A 17980-nucleotide genomic window follows, 5' to 3' on the forward strand; every position below is an offset into this window, starting at 1 on the left:
CGTCCCCTTCTCCCCTCCTCCGGTGAACCGTGCGGGGTGGGAGAGCCCCGGGGAGCCGACAGGGGACGGAAGCCGGCCCCCGAGCGGCGCAGCCCGGGCTGGCCCCGACCCGGACCCCCGCCGCCTCCCGGCCCCGATAACCCGGCCCCGGCTACGGGCGGAGATGCCCCAATATGGAGCCGACGCGGAGCTATCGCGAGAGCGGCCCCAATCGCGACGGCGGCCCCACAAGGGCTGTGAGGGGAGGAAGCCGCCGCGACATGGCGGAGGGGGGGGGGGGAAGCGAGGCGGTGCCTCGTGTGGTGTGCTCGCTTCTGTGCGGTCACGGAGCCCCAGGCGGTGCTTGGAGTGAAAATAAAGGAAAACGTGTGAAAAAAAGCGAGCGAAAGCAGCAGTTGTGCAGGCCTGAGTTGGCCTGTGAGGTGTACCTCGTGTGCTTCTGGAGTTGTGTGTGTTGGTTTTAATTAATTCATTAGCGTTGGTAAACTTCCTGAGGACACTTTGTTCCCTCGAGACGGCTTCACGCCATTAGGGATGAGGACAGCTAAGCTGATTCACACAGATTTCCCCATATATTTCCCTATCTTTCTGTGTCCGCGTGGAGAACAAGCTATTTCCCAGCGCTGTAAGAGGCCTGGCAGTACCAAAGATACGTATGTCCTTCAAGTATGTACTTAAAACCAAGTGAAATCCTCAAGTGCTGCAGCTTAAGCGTGGTTTGAAGTGGAGCCCAAAGTGTCTTCGCTAGGTAGTAAGTGCAGGACGTCAGAGCAAATAAATAGTGTGGGGGTTTGGGGATTAGGGCCGCTTGCTGTTCGATTGCAGGCTTGAGTCTTATTAGCAGTATTGTGCAATACGCATCGGGAATGGAATTTGGAAGCCCACTTTTAAAATACTGGCTTGTGTCAAAAATAGTATTCTCTACACAGCCCACCGGAGCGGGACGCTGTCCTCTGCTGCTGGGACCTCACAGAGGTCTAAATAACAGGAATGAGCTACAGTTAACGTTTACCACTGCTTGCATCCAAAAAGTCATGACTTCCTAACCTGCTGAGGGGTTTAACACCTTTAATTTGCAATCTCTAGCTTCTTATTTGTTGTGTTATCTTACCTTGAAAAGATGATTGTGCTCAAAGATGTCATAAACAGCTAAGGCTTCCAGAGCTTGTACTGGTTTTGAAGATCTAAACTCATCTGTGGAAGACCTTGATTTATCTCCGCTTTAAAAAGAGGAAGAAATTGTGCCCTGGAGATGGTTTGAGACTTGCCTTACAGCCATCTGTTTCTGTGGTTTAGAATGACTGGGGTGTGCGGACGTGTTGGTGGATATGTCTTACAAGACAGTAAATACTGTGTCAGGGTGCCTGGAGCTGTATCAGAAGTCACATATCTCGATGATGCAAAGCACTAAACCTGTACAAACTGATCCTGGCAGTTCAGGAAATGAAATATGAGGAGAAAGCTTAAATCCCAATGATTTCTTTTTTTCTCTCTCTTTTTTTTTTTTTTTAGGTTTGGTCTGCATTCTGACAATTCAGATACTTAGTCTGCATTCTGACAAGACTTACTGCTCACTCAGTGAGTCCTCTTTTCCTTCCTTCTTCTGCCCATAGCCACAAAATACGTTCCTGCTCGTCACCACCTTTCTCGTATGTAGGCTCTGTACTTTCACTTGGTAGCTCTGTATTTGAATTTTTATTCTGCCTCAGCTGTCAGTATGAGAACTGTAGAATACCTTAGCTCTGCTCTTGCACTGGACCTTTGCTTACTCAGTATTCGCTTTGGGAACTCACATCTTACCTACTCCGAGTGATAGTGATTGAATTCAGATCTCCTTCCAAGTATTAAAAAGCTCAGGAACGTGAGTCAAATGTTTTGGGCATTTAAAAACCCGAATGGTATCAGATACCCATTTTATACAGCAAGTTGCGGCATTTGTATGGCCTCAGATTTAGCAGCTCTCTGTACAATTCAAACTAAGCCTTTTTCCTCCAGCATGGAAACAAGGAAAATTCAAACCGTTTCCTCAGCTGTGGTAGGTTTATGGAGAGAGATTGCATTCAGTTCCCTTAACACGGGCCTGCTTTTGGGATCATATAATGGAGGGGATCCAGGCTGGTCCTCCCTACAGAGTAGGAATAAGGCAAATTCCAGAAGGCCCTGGTGTTCCTACAACTGGCAATTGATTTGTTTGATCCTAAGAGCAGCATGTCTTTCATGGGTGTCAGCCTCCAGAGCCTTGCTTATCCCTGCTGTTATCTTCACAGGAATTATGTTGGGATGGATTGAGGACATATTATGCTTTTTGTTGGTTTTGGTTTTAATAGATATTTCAGTCAATCACCTTGTTTCTTTATTCCAGTCTCACTGTGAAGAACGAGAGCTTTCATTGTGGTCTCCTGTATTTGCTGTTCCTCGGTTTTTCATTGTCTGTGATCAGAAAAAAACACATGGAGTTAGACAACGATACTGTCCGTACTTGCAGGCAGCCAGCAGTGTACAGGGCCCAAAGAGAAATGCAGACAGAGAAGCACTTCGAAGCATTCTTGGAAAGAAACCTGCCTTCCACCTTGCATGGAGAACTACAAATCCCTCAACAGAACAGACGGCTACATTGCAGGTGAGCTCTATGCTACGAATTGGACAGGGGTAAAGAAATGGAGGAGACTCTTCAATCCCAAATGTAAAAGAGGTGCTGACTTTCCCACAGCTTCTGGTTAAAATGACAAACTGATTGATAACTGAAGCAGATCACCCAGTTACAGAACTCGTACCCAAAGCACGCACAAACAGCTTAGCACCCCACTACCAAAGCTGCTGATCTGTGATCTGCAGAAGTGTTTGTTCACTTCAGGACTATGACAACGTGAAGGATATATGCATTGTAAAGGGAAACTGTTGATAGTTGTAGTCCCCTCGGTCCAGCTGTCAGACACAAGCTTTCAATTTCTTTTTTTCTGATTTGTGCCATTACTTTGCTCCTATTTCTTAAATTTCAAGACCCATTTTCTGTTCCTTCTTAGCTGGGGACGTGGAAAGTTGCATAATGGTATGCCTGAGATTGACCAAACTGCTGTTGCATTATTTTGGAGCTATGTTCCTACATTATTCAAGGAGAATGGGTGAGGCAAATGTACTGCCTATACAGCACTAATGCTTCCACAGCCTGATTTTCGCATCTGCCAAACTTCTCTTTTGGTCATTATACCAGGGACAGAAGCATTTCTTCTGCCAGAGGAGCCCTGTAGACTCACTAGAAGGCAGGCTTTGTTGGCAACTTAGGAGAATTCCTGGTGTTCTTCCAGCAAGGCAAATATAATCAAAAATAGGAAGCCCTTTCATCAGCTTCTCTTTTAGTTTTGTTTGACCATGAATGCTCTTGGTTTTCTGACTGAATCTCTCTTTGGATGTGGAGAGGACTGTCAATGGTTATGACTGTGTCTACTCTACAAAGTCCTTATAAGAAAGTAAATATAAAATCTCTGATTCATCATTTATCTGAGCTTTGTTTCAGCATGTAAACTGAATGTATACTGAAACTCAGACTGTTATTTTGGGACCGTGACAGGACCTGAGACTCAAGTCTAGCTATGGGTGAGGTTCCACAAGGTGTGGTGAGCTAATCTAGCAGCTTGCTGCTGCCAGGTGGGACAGGACACACAGGGAAAAGGAGAGTAGGGGAGCCAGACTTCCCTCTTTTTGTATAGCCAGCTCTTACATCAGCTCAGCAACGTGGGCGACTGCAGCCTAAAACTGTGGATCCTGTTTTACTTAAACCATTGTAATTTCCTGGTGATAAGTGAAGGCAAATGGAACCATAGTTTGACTCACTTCTGTGCTTTCTGGTTTTCCATTTCACCTTGAAAAAGTGCCATTGATTAATTTCTGTAATGGTGAGATCATTTAGACTGTGCAATAGCCAACCATCCCGGCACTGTCTTTTCATATATTAAAAAAAAATTAAGAAGGAGATTGGATAAAGATCTGCAGTCAGAAAAACAAAATTACTTGCTGGAAAGGCTTGAGTTGTGTATAATTATGACGTGATCTAGAGTTAAGTCTGCCCACCCAGAAATGCCTGCTGCAATAAAATAAGTCTTGCCCAGAGGTTGAAAGGAGAATTATACTTTAAAGTCATGGCTATTATTATTGGAAACTTTATCACTGCACTTGCTGCTTAATAAGAAAATGTCTTTATTCCCTCCCCCAACTCCTCATTTAAGAATCACGTCTTTCTTGCTTCCTCATGCTGTTTTCCCTGTTTCTTTTCCACTTCCCCGTCTCTTGTGTTTTCTCTGTTCTCTATTTTGTATTCACTGGGCAGCCCAGTGTGTAGGCACCTTGGACAATAACACGACGGGAAGGGGCTCAGCTCTGTAATGTTCTCTGGGGCTCGGTCTCCCCAGCCACTGCTCAAGGTTGCAGAAGCCCTGGGCAGACACTGCATCGCTTATATTTGGTTTGTAAGTAGAAAATATGGCCAGGGGATTAAAATAGGGGAAGGAGGAGCACCGGACTCGGGGGTTAGTCAGAGTTTACCTACTGGAAATTTTGATTCAAAGATGTGTAGGCAAAATAAGTCATCCAGGTCAAGTCCTGCTTGTATCCCTGTGCTAAGTAATGTAATACAGGAAACTTTTACAGTTGTTGGGTTTTTTTTGGACGTGGGATAGGCTTTTTCTTTTTTTTTCCCCTCCAGATGCAGCATTTGTATGTTGTTTTTTTTTTGATCAGAATAGGAGCGATCAAATTACCACCTCCTATTTTTCCGCGGTGTTAATGAGGTCAAGTAATTGATGCGTTCGGTGCTCTGGCGCTGGCAGGGTGTCATACGAATGGCACACGGACTATTTGCGATTCATCTGAATGGAATGCAAAGGCACAGGGGTGCCTATGTAGGACTCACGCTATGCGCCAGCTGGATCTGGGGAAGGCTAATGCTGGTGTGGGTTCGCAGCGTAGGGTGCCTGCAGAGAGCTGACAGTAGCAGCGTGGCTTCTGTGCCTGCTCAGTGTGAGGTCATGCAAAAAGGCTGCAGAGCGTGGAGGTTGTAAAAGGCATTGCATATCGCTTAGCTTATTTGATTCTTTTCAGATTCTCCCGGGGAAGGTTCAGAAAGTTCATACGCAAGACGTTCCCTGTCCTGAACTGGCTTTTTTCGTATCAGTTCAGAGAATGGATCTTGAGGGACCTGCATGCAGGCTTAAATGTTGGGATGTTTCAGATTCCTCAAGGTAGGCAGAGAGAAAAAAAACACTCTTCCTTCCTTTCCTGCGTCATCCTTTTCGTAATTTACCGCCTGTATGTCATTCTGTTCTTTCAGATGTCATCAGATTATGTGGGAACTTTAATTTACAAGTTCCCTAAATCATTAGCATATTTATTTGCACATTTGCAAGAAAGCATATGTTCTATAATCTGTTACGCAGTGTAATTTCAAGGAAAGGACACTGCCTCTTTTCATAAAGTCTTCCTAAAACTATATCAAAATATAGGCTAATAACAGCATTTTCCTATATTGCAAATGAAATAACACAGTCTTTAAAATCCAGCTTGCAAAATCAGGTCTGTTAGATACTTACATTTTTGCTTTCTAGGGCTGTTAGGAATTTGGCTGACCAGGTTACCTCTGCCAATGGTCAATTGCTTCCTTTCCACGTTCTGCTGCTCGATGCTATATGTTATATTTGGGACCTCGCATCATATCTCAGTAGGTGAGTATGATTTTGAGTATGATATGTATGATTTTGTACTGCAAAACGTTTCTACAGGACGTGGGGATTGTGTTCAATGCTGCTTCAAAAAGCCGCCAGGATGCCCTAATCTATTTCATCTAAAATGCAGATGTTATTTAGGTGAGAGTCCAGACCCAGAGATTCTCAATTCATTGTTCCACCCCTCTGCAGCTGATCTGTGGTGAGAATTTCAGGAAGTCAGTCCAGTCCCAGCTGTGAGGCGCCCTGTCCCCCTGAGGACACAGCTCCTGTGTCACAGACATCACAGCAAAGGAGACAGCTGGAATGTCACTGGAGGCGTCTCCTACGTAAAGTAAAGGGCCGGCGCAAGCTGCTTCCCATTTACCCTCAGGATGTGACTGTGATTCACGATTTAGCTCCTGGTCTTCTCCGGGGGTCTTGTAGTTTGTTGCCATGACTGAGCTGTTGATGGTTTTACATTCTTAATTTGTTCAGAAACCAGATTATTAAAATTCTGTTTACATGTTTAGGATAAAAAGTAGATACGTGGAGTCCTGGCCTCTTTGGCAGTTCTTTCTCAGACTGACTGTATTTTTTGGACTTGGAAGTGTCCCTGCCAGTGGCAGGGGGTTGGAATTAGATCGTCTTTAAGGTCCCTTCCAACCCAAACCATTCTGTAATTCTGTGATTTTATGGCAGTTCCTTGTAATGCATCCATTTTTGTGCTCTACATTCAAATTTTTTTGTTGTGCATCTGATCAAACAAAGGCTGTTTGTAAAATTGTAGGAGTCCGAGATTTTCGAATGGGACTTTGGAAACTTTAGGTACTTATTCAGAAGCAGTAAAATATATATGAATAATATTGTATATATGAATAAAAATAGACCGTCTCATCCTGTACAGACAGACGGGGGGGTGAAGAGATGGCTGTGTGCTTTTAAGATAAATCCTTGTTGCAACATCTCATGCAGTTCCATTTTCTTTTCTGTGTTCTATTGAACCCAGGCTCATTCAGCATCCTAAATCTGGTGGTGAAAAACATTCTGAAGTCTTTTAATTTCAACGAAACGCTGTCCTTTAATGGTTCAGTGGACAATTTCTCAGACCCTACACTTCCGAAAGGTTATATGGAGGCCTTGACACTTACTGCATCAGTAACGTTTTTGACTGGCGTCATTCAGGTAGAAGATGAATCTATTTTATATCCTTAATGATGTATCCTTATGTGTGTTCTCTGTACAAATGTGAGAAGTGGAACTGCTTGCATGTTCTTACCACAAATACTAAGCTCAGCACATTTGAGTGCATATGTTGTACAAACTGGGACGTGAAGGTCTGCCTCTTCCTCTCGGGATGTCTGAAGAAGATATGATAGGTTCAGATTTATGTGTCGATGATTAATACATCCATGTGTGAAGTAAGTTATTATCCTTTGCGTTGACCAGTTCTCCAGTATGTAGACCCTTAGGTAGTCCTACATAACTGCCCACACTTGATATAAAGTACTCCTATTTTGTTTGGGCAGTGTCTTACTTAATTGTGCATAATGAATATAGCACGTTCAAATAACTATCCATCGTGGATGGCAGTGAAGAGTCATGCTCTTCAAATACAGAAACAAGAAAGGCGGGTTAGACACAGCTAATTATATTGCATCTCGCTTCTCGTTTGTCCCATACAGTTGCTGCTAGGCTGCTTCTGCCTGGGGTTTGTAACAAAATACTTGCCGAAGACTCTTGTTGATGCTTACCTCACTGCAGCAGCATTGCACGTCATTGTATCCCAGTTCATCTTTATCTTTGGTGTCATGCTTGACTTCCATAAGGGCCCCCGAGACATTTTCTGCGTAAGTAAATTCATTATTAGTCAAAGAAATGCATGTTTCTTGTAGGGAACAATAACAAAAAAAGAACAGTTGCAGAAATCGAAGGCAATTTCAGAATAAGTCAGTTGCTAAGGGATATTTGTGCAAGTCTCAGCTGTGGTTTACTTTCCTTCCTGTTGTCTTGAACGGTGTATGGAGATTATTGTGCGACATGCAAGAAGAAAAATCTGTGTTTTTAATTATTTATGTAACTTTATACTTTTTAGCATGTCTATATTCATAATGGAGCACGTCATAGAGGAAAAGGTACTTTTTTTCCTCAGTTGACCATTGTGGGCAAGCTTTTGGACACACAGTGTCTTTGTCATATCTTACAAAGAAGAAGCAGACTCAAAGACAAGTTAATGCTAAGTCTTCCTAATTTATTTTACTAATGTCAGTGAAAGGTGGTATAGAAGAGAGAGGAAGGATCAAACTAGATCTGAGTTACTTGTGGCAGTTTTTTCTCTGCAGATACCAATAGTTCATTTTAAATACTGTTTTGCTCTTGGCATCTCTCTCCTCTCACTGAAGATAGTTTTGTAGCCAAAAGGATGGGTTCAGTTGTCCGGGCAGTGTGTGTCAATCCTCTAGAATATAAAAATAGTTGGAGTGTCTGCCTCTGATCCTCTGTATGATGATTCCTTTTCAGGATATATTTCATTACTTCCGGGCTCTCCCAAAGGCTAACGCCACCAGCACACTGCTGTTTTCGCTTAGCTTGCCCGTGCTATGGATCAGTAAATGCATCAGCGTAACTTATAAACATAGTCCAATTGCATTTCCTATGGAACTTCTCCTGGTAAGTGTTCTCCATAATGCCATCATGATAACTGAACGAACAGTTCAGGAATGACCTGTCTGAGATGGTGTTGTGGGGCTGAATACCACAAACAGCCTTTGTCATTGATTTGTGGGGTGGATCTCAGCAATGAACTTCTTCGTTCTTCCCCTGCTACTGTGAAAATAAGCTGTCCCTGCTCACAAAAGGCCATGAGAACAAGTCACAGTGAATTGCCACATGAATAAAAAGCAGTGTATAGGATGAAACCACCATGGAAACCCAGTTCAGGACTCTGCGTGTTAATTCTTATCTTTATTAGAGACTAGAACCATGAACTCGAAGCTTCAGAGTCTTGATCTAACTATGCTTCTTTTTTGGTCTGGAATTGTTGGAAGGAGATATTCAATTTTGTTACATTCAGAAGCAGTTCTTGCTGTAAATTCTGCAGTATTTGTTGCTGCTGTTTTCTCCCCTTTTCTCTTTCCTGGAAAATAGATGAGTTTTGTTTTTTTTTTTTTAATCCAAACTTTCTATTGAAATGAAAATTCTGACTTTTATGGATAATCTAGAAATCTAAAAGATAGCTGCTTTTTCTATTTTTCTTATTCTACGGAATAAGCTACCAAGAGTCCCACCTTGCTGACACTGGAGTTGAAGCCATTTCCCACTTGCCCAACAGGGGCCTGTGGGACACCAGCTGCGGCAGAGCATAACATTACAGACAGCAAGTCCTTTTGTATTGTTACTTTAACAGAAGAAAAAAAAAAAAGTATTTCTGAATGTTCTTGTTTTCTTTCCCAGATCATCACAGGCACCATTATTTCCAATCGCATTCACGTTTACGCTGAATCCAGTAGTGCTGTGGTCAGTAAGATTCCTCAGAGGTTAGTTATCTATCCTGTTCACGGGGTTATACTTTTGAGATATGAAAGGATGTTTCAGTCTGTTCTTGAAATCTGACAGGCTGATTCTTACTGGGCAGCACAGTTTTAGGAATAATTATTCAAGAGATTTAATTGCATCATCATTTCAGAACGTATGCAGAATTCGAACTACAGTCTTCTTTATCAGATTCAGGTTTTGTTAGACACAAAAGAAGGAATTTGTATTTTTTGTGAGGTGAAAGCAGAGTCTTACCTATTCAGAGCATCTCCTGTGAGGTGCTAGGTGATGCCTCTGGTGTTGGTCCTGGGTATGGCCTGTGCACAGAGCCCAGACCAGGTTTAAACTTACCTGTTCTCTGATCCTGTAGGCTTCTGCCTCCTACAATGCCAGATATACCAAACCTGAGCAAGATCATAATGCCTGCTTTCTCCCTTGCTATTGTAAGCTGCTTCCTTCTTGTCTTTATTGGAGAGAGGTATGCCTCGCTTCACAACTACAGTATTTCCAGCAGTCAGGTGAGAACAAAGCTGCACATACTTCCTAGGCTAAGGAGCGAGCTGAATTCAGGCTAGTAAAGCCACTAGTTACCTGACAGTGGTAGAAATGCACGGATGGAGTGAATATGCCAGCTGACGGTTTTGTAGCAACTCGTTGCCCTTCCCTATAGAAGGCTGGCTTCTGCACATATATGAAATCCACAATATTGGCCATCTTTTACCCAGAGTGATTGCACTGAGAGACTTTTAAGCTAAAACTGTGTTAGTTTCCAGTGTTTCCATGCTTATTAGATTTAGTAAGTACTGGCTGTTTTGAAGTACTCCATGTTTTGCTTGTTGTGAATCTGTGTTAGAATGGAATTTATCCAGTAAGGAAGCTGCCCTGACTTCCCGTAGTCTTTGCGGATAAATATAAAGGGAACATCTTTCCCACTGAGCTTTTGTTCAGGTGTACTGAAATTTGCCATGTGTTAGCCTGGAAACTTTGGGGTTCTAAGTGGATTTCTTTATAAATAACAATTAGAGTCTTGGGTCCATGAGATCCTCTGCTGTGAAAACTTTGTACCTTTTAAGAGAACTGATCTAATAATGGGAGACCTTGTTTCCCAGAAGGTTTTCTGGGCTGAGCAACCAGCAAGTGTGAGCAGAGGGAAATGTACTTCTTGTTAAGCCACTTCTATTTAGGTAAGTCATTCATTTTGGGGTTTTCTCTACTTCCTTATGTTTCTGTTTTACAGGAACTAATAGCTGTGGGGCTGTGCAATATTTGCAGCTCATTTTTCAAAAGCTTTGCTATCAGCTGTGCTATTTCTGGAACTGTCATTCAAGAGAAGACAGGTGGAAGAACACAGGTGAGCTGGGCTGGATTTGTAAAGCTTCCACACTCTCATCTAAAATCACTGTATATTGACTATAGGCTGACATTTCATCCAGACAATTTGTGAGATGTAAAGTTATATACCCGTGCAACATGAATTCACATGCCCTCTCTGTGTATGTTATGTACTGTAATTATGGGATATTTACAGCGTGTGATGTCTGCTGAAGGAAGCCAGAATTCTGTAGGGAGAATAAGATGTGTTCATGCAGTTTGAAATTCTATTTTAGTTAGTGTGCCCAAAAAGCCAAATGGAAAATTGTTTAAGCACCCTTAATTCTGCCACTTCTTCCTAACTTTTGAGTACTTTGTGATCTTAATATTTTTTAGGGAGGGTTTAATATATAATTATAATTTCTAATATTTTTTTTATCATACCTCTTAATTGAATATTTGTATGTGCCTCAGTGTATCATAGAAGTAATTTTGTTTAATAAAAAGTTTGTTCCTAAGGCTGACTTGCAAGAGAAGTATCTTATTTCTCAAATGAAATTACCAAATAAAAATCCTGCGTTGTTGTGCATAAGAATAGTCTGTTTAGGCCAAATTTTTATCTACTGAAAACTTGAGTATTCTGCAATTTGTATAATCCATTACGGCACACTTGTGGACTTTGTTAATTGGTGCTGTTACATGGAGCATACCTACTTGTTTAGAGAGGACGAGTAAGGAAATGGTTCTGGAAGGCATCTCTAATGAAGTATTTCTGTTCAGTTAGCAGCAATGATTGGAGCAACTATAATGCTGGTGATTGCGCTGAAACTGGGATACTTTTTTCAGATGATTCCTAATGTAAGTGAACATGAAATAGTTATAGTAGCAGCCTACTTACTTCCTAAGCATAGTATGAAGATTTCCCGGACAGTCGGGGTTATATCATTCTCTAGAGTTAATTGGTTTCACGGGCAGACCAAACCAAAACAATGATTTTAAACTCTCCTAAATCTCAGCAGGCTGAAACACTGGATAATAAACAATGCATCTCTCTCCCATCTCTGACTGTTCAGAACAAGCTAAAATTGCTTGGCTAAAAGCATTAAAATTTCACTGCCAGGGTGTGTAATTTAGATGTATTTCACTTACAGTTTCCCATCTTCCAAGCTTTTTTGCACAACTGTATAACACGTTCATGAGCTCCTGTCTTGCATCTGTATAAGTAATTTCTGCTTCAAAATCTTTAGTGTTAAAGAGGTAAATACAATCTTCAGAAATGGGAGTTTGGGTTTAGTGTCTCTGATTCTAGCTTGGTCATTGCGGTTTATTTTAAAACCATATGCACTACCAAACTGCCTTTTGTGCATTTTTTGCTGCAAACATTTGTTGCTTCAGATTGTTCAGAGTACTCATTTTTTTACTTCTCTCTTAAAATTTTTATCTAGACTTTCTTTTTTTTTTTTCCTTTAAGTTTTCTTAGAGAACAACTGACATAGAGCATTACTTCCTTATTTTTTTCCTGGCCTCTTTGTGAGATGGGAGAATTAATCCCCTTCCCAAAACTAGCTGACAAAACAGAATTTAAACATCTACTTCCCTTCAATCTCCTTTTCATTTCTAAGAAGGGTTGTTTCAATAAATGGTGTCAAACAACTTCCTAAATTTGGCAATGCACTGCCCATGCTAATTGAAACCATTTTTCGAAACAGCAGCTCTTAATTCTGTAGATAATGTTGGCATTTCTCCTAGTGCTGCAGGAGGCATAGGGATTCACTGAAGAATATTGTAATGGAAACTACATACAGCGTTTCAAGAGGAAGTCCAGTTGTATTGGCAAAAGTAATTGTGAAGTCAAACAAGTTGCACGCTAGTTTCATGTTGGTTTGCAGATCAGAGGAGATCTGTTATACCTATCCATAAAAAATATGGAAATAAGATTTAAATTCTGAGCAGTTTGTCTTGGATATCTGTTCCTTAGCATGTTGTGGATGCAATAAATATCAGATGGATTTTTTTTGATTTGTACAGGGTGTACTGGCTGCTATTGTGGTATTTAATATGCTACCTTTTCTTCAAAAATTTCTGGACATCCCCACTCTGTGGAGACAGGATAAGTATCATTTAGTAAGTGGCAAAAACCAAACCAACCAACCAACCAAAACAAAAACACAACAAAATGAAACAAACAAAAAAAAACACCTAAGAATTGTAATGTGCCTTAAAGGGAGAAATGCATGTCTTGGGAGGGCAAGGCAAAGCAGTGGCCATTCTCTTAGGAGAGGGATCCTTTGAAATACCCACTGAAAGAATTGTACTGAAATCTCTACAAATCAATTTGCAATTCTATACAGGGCGAACTGGTCATTGTTGTTGTTTCCCAGATCCCCTGAGAAGGAAATTGTCTAGCTGTCAGTTGGGAATATGTTAACTCTTGTTCCGGATTTCTCATTAAGAGAAAGGCCCCCAGTATGATGTGACTCCTCTTAATTACTGAAGCCCTGTTAAAAAATCAGAGATTTGAACTGTGCATAAGATTTGCAGCTTGTGGGTTCTAAGGATTGTGAAGGCTTAGCCAACGTTGAACTTGATGATAGAAAGGATCAAAAAAATCTACCAGACCTGCTTCTGTTATTTGCCATGCCAGAAATCAATCCTTTCTGTCCGGGTTGAGGGTTTCAGCATCATCAGACCAAATCTTTATCTGGGGACGTCCATGCAGTTTTGTATTTTCAGGAACAAAGTGCTTACCAGGAGGGAAGTTCTCAGCACCATTTTTTCAGCCACACCTGGACGTTTGCCTTGTTCTTCAGAGTAGACCAGAGTTGTGGAGGCATCTGTATAGCCACTGCATATCCCCAAATGCAGGGCAGAGGAAAGCAGGCAGTCCATCTTGTCCGTAACTGTAGTTGAGTTATGCGTTTTGAGGTCCTGCACCTTTTTCTTGTCATCTTTGTGACTACATCCAGGACTGGGGTCTAGAGTATCGCTAAGATTTTTTTTTTTCTTCAATTTTCAAATGCTGGGCCTGAGTTGGAGGTCATTTTTAGATGATTTTATGGCTAATGTTCACTCCGTCTCTTGTTCAAAGGTTATTTGGCTTGGAACTTTTGCTGCAGTGCTTCGTCTTGGTCTTGATGTGGGATTAGCGATTGCCCTGGCACTTGCATTCTTCATAATCAGCATTAGGTCACACAGGTACTTGTAACTCCTAGAGCAAAATGCTAATTTTTCTGAGATCTGATGTTGTGGAGATAGCTATGCATGTGACAACGGAAAAGTAGTTTCATGTTTGTAAACACTTCAGTCAGGTCATTCTGGAGTCTCTAATACTATCCCAAAGCAATAATTTCGTCAAGTCTACGGGCTCTGGCTTGGTCCTTTCTGCAGGTGTGCCGTGCAGCTGGAAACTGCTCCCTGTAGTGTAGGCATCAGCCAGGAGAGGTGATCTGTATACACGCTTCCAGAGGGATAAAATGAGATGTTGTGTCTTTATTTCAAATGTATTCCTTAGTCTTCATTGCCATTTACCAAGTTGCTCTATCCATAAACTTAATCTATAATCGCTGAGGGAGATTACATTGGGCCCACATTGCTCAGTGTGTTAGCTGCTGTTCCAACCAGGAAAATCACTCATAAATCCAAGCCACACCTTATGATATTTACCATGATAGGGAAGTACTTGTCTGAGTAGGCTGAAGCCTCTAGAATAACGTGCAAAAAGCAAGGAAATGCCTCAGTTCCTGCAAGTATCAAACTGATCCAGAGTGGCTCTGAAAGAATACTTTCAGGAAGAATTTCAGTTGCCTGAAACTCCCAGTATTCCTCTGCTCAGAGTTATGGGTGGAATAAACAAGTGGCTGCCTGTCCGGTCATTGGAGAGCTGGAAGACGGAACTGACCAGAACTCACCCCAGAACCATGCAGCACCATTAGCAAAGCACAGTACCCAAACCGAGGTATTCTCCTTAGAGGCAAGATGCTGCACCAAAGCTGCTGCATGACCTCTGGACCAACCTAGCCCATGTGTAGCCAGCCCTAAGCAGAGCTTGCAACTGCTTCCAGCTGTTCGTGTAGCTGTAGCTTTGAGGAAGGCTGTGGGAAGATGGAGAGTGAACGCACTTCCTGGTGTAATAACAATAATCCAATTGTTCCAGACCTAGAAATGGGACATTATACATTCTTGAAGGCACCAGCATACCTTAAGGGTGTGCTTGTGTGCTGCTCCCCTATTCAGCGAATGCTGATTGGGAGTGAATAATTTGCTGTACTCGCACCCTCTAAAGTTAGGGTTGGTATATCCAGTGAAGAGGAGAGAAATGGAGATCAAGCTTTTAGGAACATGCAGTTTTTCTCTGCTGTATGTGAAAACCTAATAAACATCTTGTTTCAGAATGAAGATGCTGGAGCTGGGACAGATTCCAAACATGAATATTTATAGAAGTTTATCCGTCTACAGAGCTGTAAGAGGAAACAAAAAACAAATGTTCCATTTCTCTCTGCAATGCGTCTTTTTCCCTTAAATGCCTGGGGGTGGCCATTCAGACTCAGTTCATTTGATTCAAAACTTTGAAACTAAAGAATGCTTAAATATCTGGAGAGCGAAGTGACTCAGGTACCTAGGTCAGCCTGCTCGGGCCCCGTGAAGCTCCGTGTCAATCTGTGTTGTCCCCGTGGTGGAAGCCACACTGCGGTCATTTCCGGAGCTGTTCGGTGTTTTATGCTGACCTGCTTTTCTCAGTCTGGTTTTGTCCACGCTGTGTATGTTTTCACAATAACAGCTGTGCGTGTGCTAGACCGACTCACCGATCCTTGTGGTGATGGGATAACAGCTAGGGCACAGGCTTTTTTAACACTCTATTGCTAAGACCTGCACCCTACAGAGTCGGGCAATACAGCAGTAAAGAGCTTTGCCACCTGGGTACATGCCCAATGTTATGCTGATGGATTTGCAAAGATCGAATAATAGAAGTACAAGGTTAGTAAGACAAGTGCATAGTGTGTGTTTTTTGTAGTGAGCAATATTAAAAACAATATGCTGGTTTTATATTGTACCAGCCAACTGTCGTCAGTGATAGAGCTGCTGGAGGTACATTTTTTAACAAGAGGAACGGGTTTGTTTATGATGATTAGGTCCATGTTGCCAGTGCCACTACCAGTGGGAGGTGTAGTCAACATTACCAGAAACTCTGTCCTTAGGATAGCACCTTGCAGTCTACTGCATAGTCAGGAGGGGAAAAACGGCTCCTGCTAAGAACAACTCTCACAGATCCAACTTTTGTCTTAAAGGCAACGGAGATTGAAGGTGTCAAAATCTTCCAGTGCTGTTCTTCCATTTCTTTTGCAAATATGAATAGCTTCAAAAATTACTTGTTACGCAAGGTAAATGCCATTTTTTTCAGTTTGTGGAGGTTTCTAAGACCTACTGTTATCCCTGTAATAAGACTATTTTTCTCTTTCAGATGGACATGAAAGCAGTGCCTCTAGATCAAAGCGAAATGAGGGCTTTCGTTTCAGCTTCTTCGTCTGACACTTCGTTGGAAAGCAAAGATTTTAAATGCTCTTGTGTCTGTGATCAACCTCTACCACCACCTAGGGTCAGCTTTAAAAGTGTATTTATCTAATCTGTCTGTTCGAGGTGCCTGGTTTTCTGTTACTGAGGGCAATGTTCTTGGCTTGCCAGAACTTAAGAGGCTGTAAAAGTTTATATAAAGCATATATATATATTTGCTGTTTGAAAATAAGCAAACATTACCACTGTATTTCTTCATATATACTTCGTGATAGAGCAATAAAAGCTCAGCTTACTGGGTGAATTAACTAGCAGTTGAAAAATTCAACATATCCTCACTTCTTCTCCTCAGCCAAGAGAATGGATTTTGTAAGGTGTTTCAGTAGGCATTCTCTTCTTTTTCCCCAAAGAAGTGAGTGAAAGTGGAATGTGTACCGCTGCCAATATTGCCAAGAACGAGTACAAAAAGCCACAAAGGCAGCTGTGATTATCCTGATCGGACAATTATCTCATATCCTTACTGTAATTGGCTGCTGTGCGTCTTCTGGAGAGTCACTCATATCCCTCTTTATCTGAATTTTCCAAGTCTTAGTTTATGAAAGAAACTTCAGGCAAAAGAAGATATTTTCCAAGCAGTTAGATGTGATTTGTATAAGTCCTTGTATGAGAAATGGGTTGAAAGACAGCGGTGTGGAAAACATATGTGGCACTGAGGTGCTTAGGAAGCAGATGGATAATTTAACAGCATCTTCTAAAGCGCAGAAATGCAGAGGGTGACTTTTCCTGTCTTGTGCTATAAAAATAATAATTAAAAAAACCCACACACTTGGAACTATTAAGAAAAAAAATTTACATTGGTCCACTCAGGAACCAGCAGGCATACGAGAAGGGAGACGAACAAGAGGTCTGCAGAACTCAGCCAGTAAAGGTCAGCTTACTGTTGCCTAGGAAGGCAATGTATCCGAAAAATACGAGGAAGGAAAATAAAATGTCTTCTTAGAGTGGGAAGAGATGTTGTACGAAGCCATAGAAAGCATTTTTTTTCTGCTTTTTTTTTTCTTTTATGGAAAGTAGAAATAAGTCAGATGGCAGTATCTCAGGCCATTTCAAGATGTGGAAGAGTGAGGTACCACTAGTGCTATTTGGTGGCTGAAGGCACTCTTCCTAACCACATCTGAGGCTTGCTTAAGTCACCTGCTACTTTGCATACACTTGTGGCTTTGTGCTATATTTAGTGTTACTTCAGATGTGTTTTTTACCATGAGAGAAGAACTATCATGTGATTTACAGTGTTTATTTACAGCAAAAAAAGTTTCCACCCCCCTGGGCCTAGTTCTTCCAACCGCTGATGTACTCTCCATTTTCCATCCTAGATACCATATACAGCGAAACTGGTGAAGCGAAGCCACACAGGCAGCGCTTCCTCGTCGTCTTCAGTGAATTTGGTGCGCTGGTCCAAGAATGGAGACAGACACAACTCGAAGGCGCTCCTGGTGGGAACAGCTGATGCGCAGCTTCCATCCCCGGGCACTAACGCAGGAGTTAAGACTGAAAAGAAGGAGGATGAAGGGAAAGGAGCTAGCCCTTTGGCAGGCTCTGCAATAGATAATTCCTCGGTACAGTTAGGTCAGGAGGAACGGTCAGTGCATTTGCCGTGTCCAGTTCACACCATTATTTTAGACTTCAGCATGGTGCAATTTGTGGATTTGCAAGGTTCAGACTTACTGAAAGAGGTAAGCAACCTAAATCTAGCACGAAACTGTGGAACCTAAAGTTTACCCGATATCATATGTTTTTTGGTAGCCTAGAGTGCCCTGCTACGTAACAATCCACATATCTTCCAGTTGACCCTTCAGGGTGCAAAATTCAGCTATTGATTTTCAGAAAATAATAAATTCCCATAAAGCCATTTTTTTTAAAAGCAAAAGTCCCAT

The 17980-nt window shown here is 41.9% G+C and overlaps 1 protein-coding gene across 10 annotated transcripts in view; it reads left to right on the top strand.

Annotated features, from left to right (window-relative positions):
• The window catches only part of SLC26A8 (solute carrier family 26 member 8), an 88612-nt gene that overhangs the window by 63531 nt on the left and 7101 nt on the right, over positions 1-17980 (top strand). Inside the window, exons 1-18 of one of the 10 annotated variants that reach the window (XM_080569077.1) lie at positions 101-236; positions 1513-1578; positions 2363-2620; positions 5095-5234; positions 5598-5714; positions 6703-6878; positions 7379-7543; positions 8214-8363; positions 9147-9229; positions 9598-9745; positions 10465-10578; positions 11319-11396; positions 12567-12662; positions 13627-13733; positions 14928-14997; positions 15824-15916; positions 15997-16131; positions 17420-17779. In XM_080569077.1, coding sequence (XP_080425203.1) covers positions 2451-2620; positions 5095-5234; positions 5598-5714; positions 6703-6878; positions 7379-7543; positions 8214-8363; positions 9147-9229; positions 9598-9745; positions 10465-10578; positions 11319-11396; positions 12567-12662; positions 13627-13733; positions 14928-14997; positions 15824-15916; positions 15997-16131; positions 17420-17779 — 2202 coding nt within the window. In that variant the 5' untranslated portion in view covers positions 101-236; positions 1513-1578; positions 2363-2450. Of the gene's footprint in view, positions 1-100; positions 1650-2362; positions 2621-2647; positions 4464-5094; positions 5235-5597; positions 5715-6702; positions 6879-7378; positions 7544-8213; positions 8364-9146; positions 9230-9597; positions 9746-10464; positions 10579-11318; positions 11397-12566; positions 12663-13626; positions 13734-14927; positions 14998-15823; positions 15917-15996; positions 16132-17419; positions 17780-17980 lie in introns of those variants that run through there. The other 9 variants (XM_080569078.1, XR_013942376.1, XM_080569075.1 and 6 more) reach the window with 9 other exon arrangements.

The sequence above is a fragment of the Anser brachyrhynchus genome, assembly GCF_964034855.1.
Source record: "Anser brachyrhynchus genome assembly, chromosome: 27".
Taxonomy (NCBI): Eukaryota; Metazoa; Chordata; class Aves; order Anseriformes; family Anatidae; genus Anser; species Anser brachyrhynchus.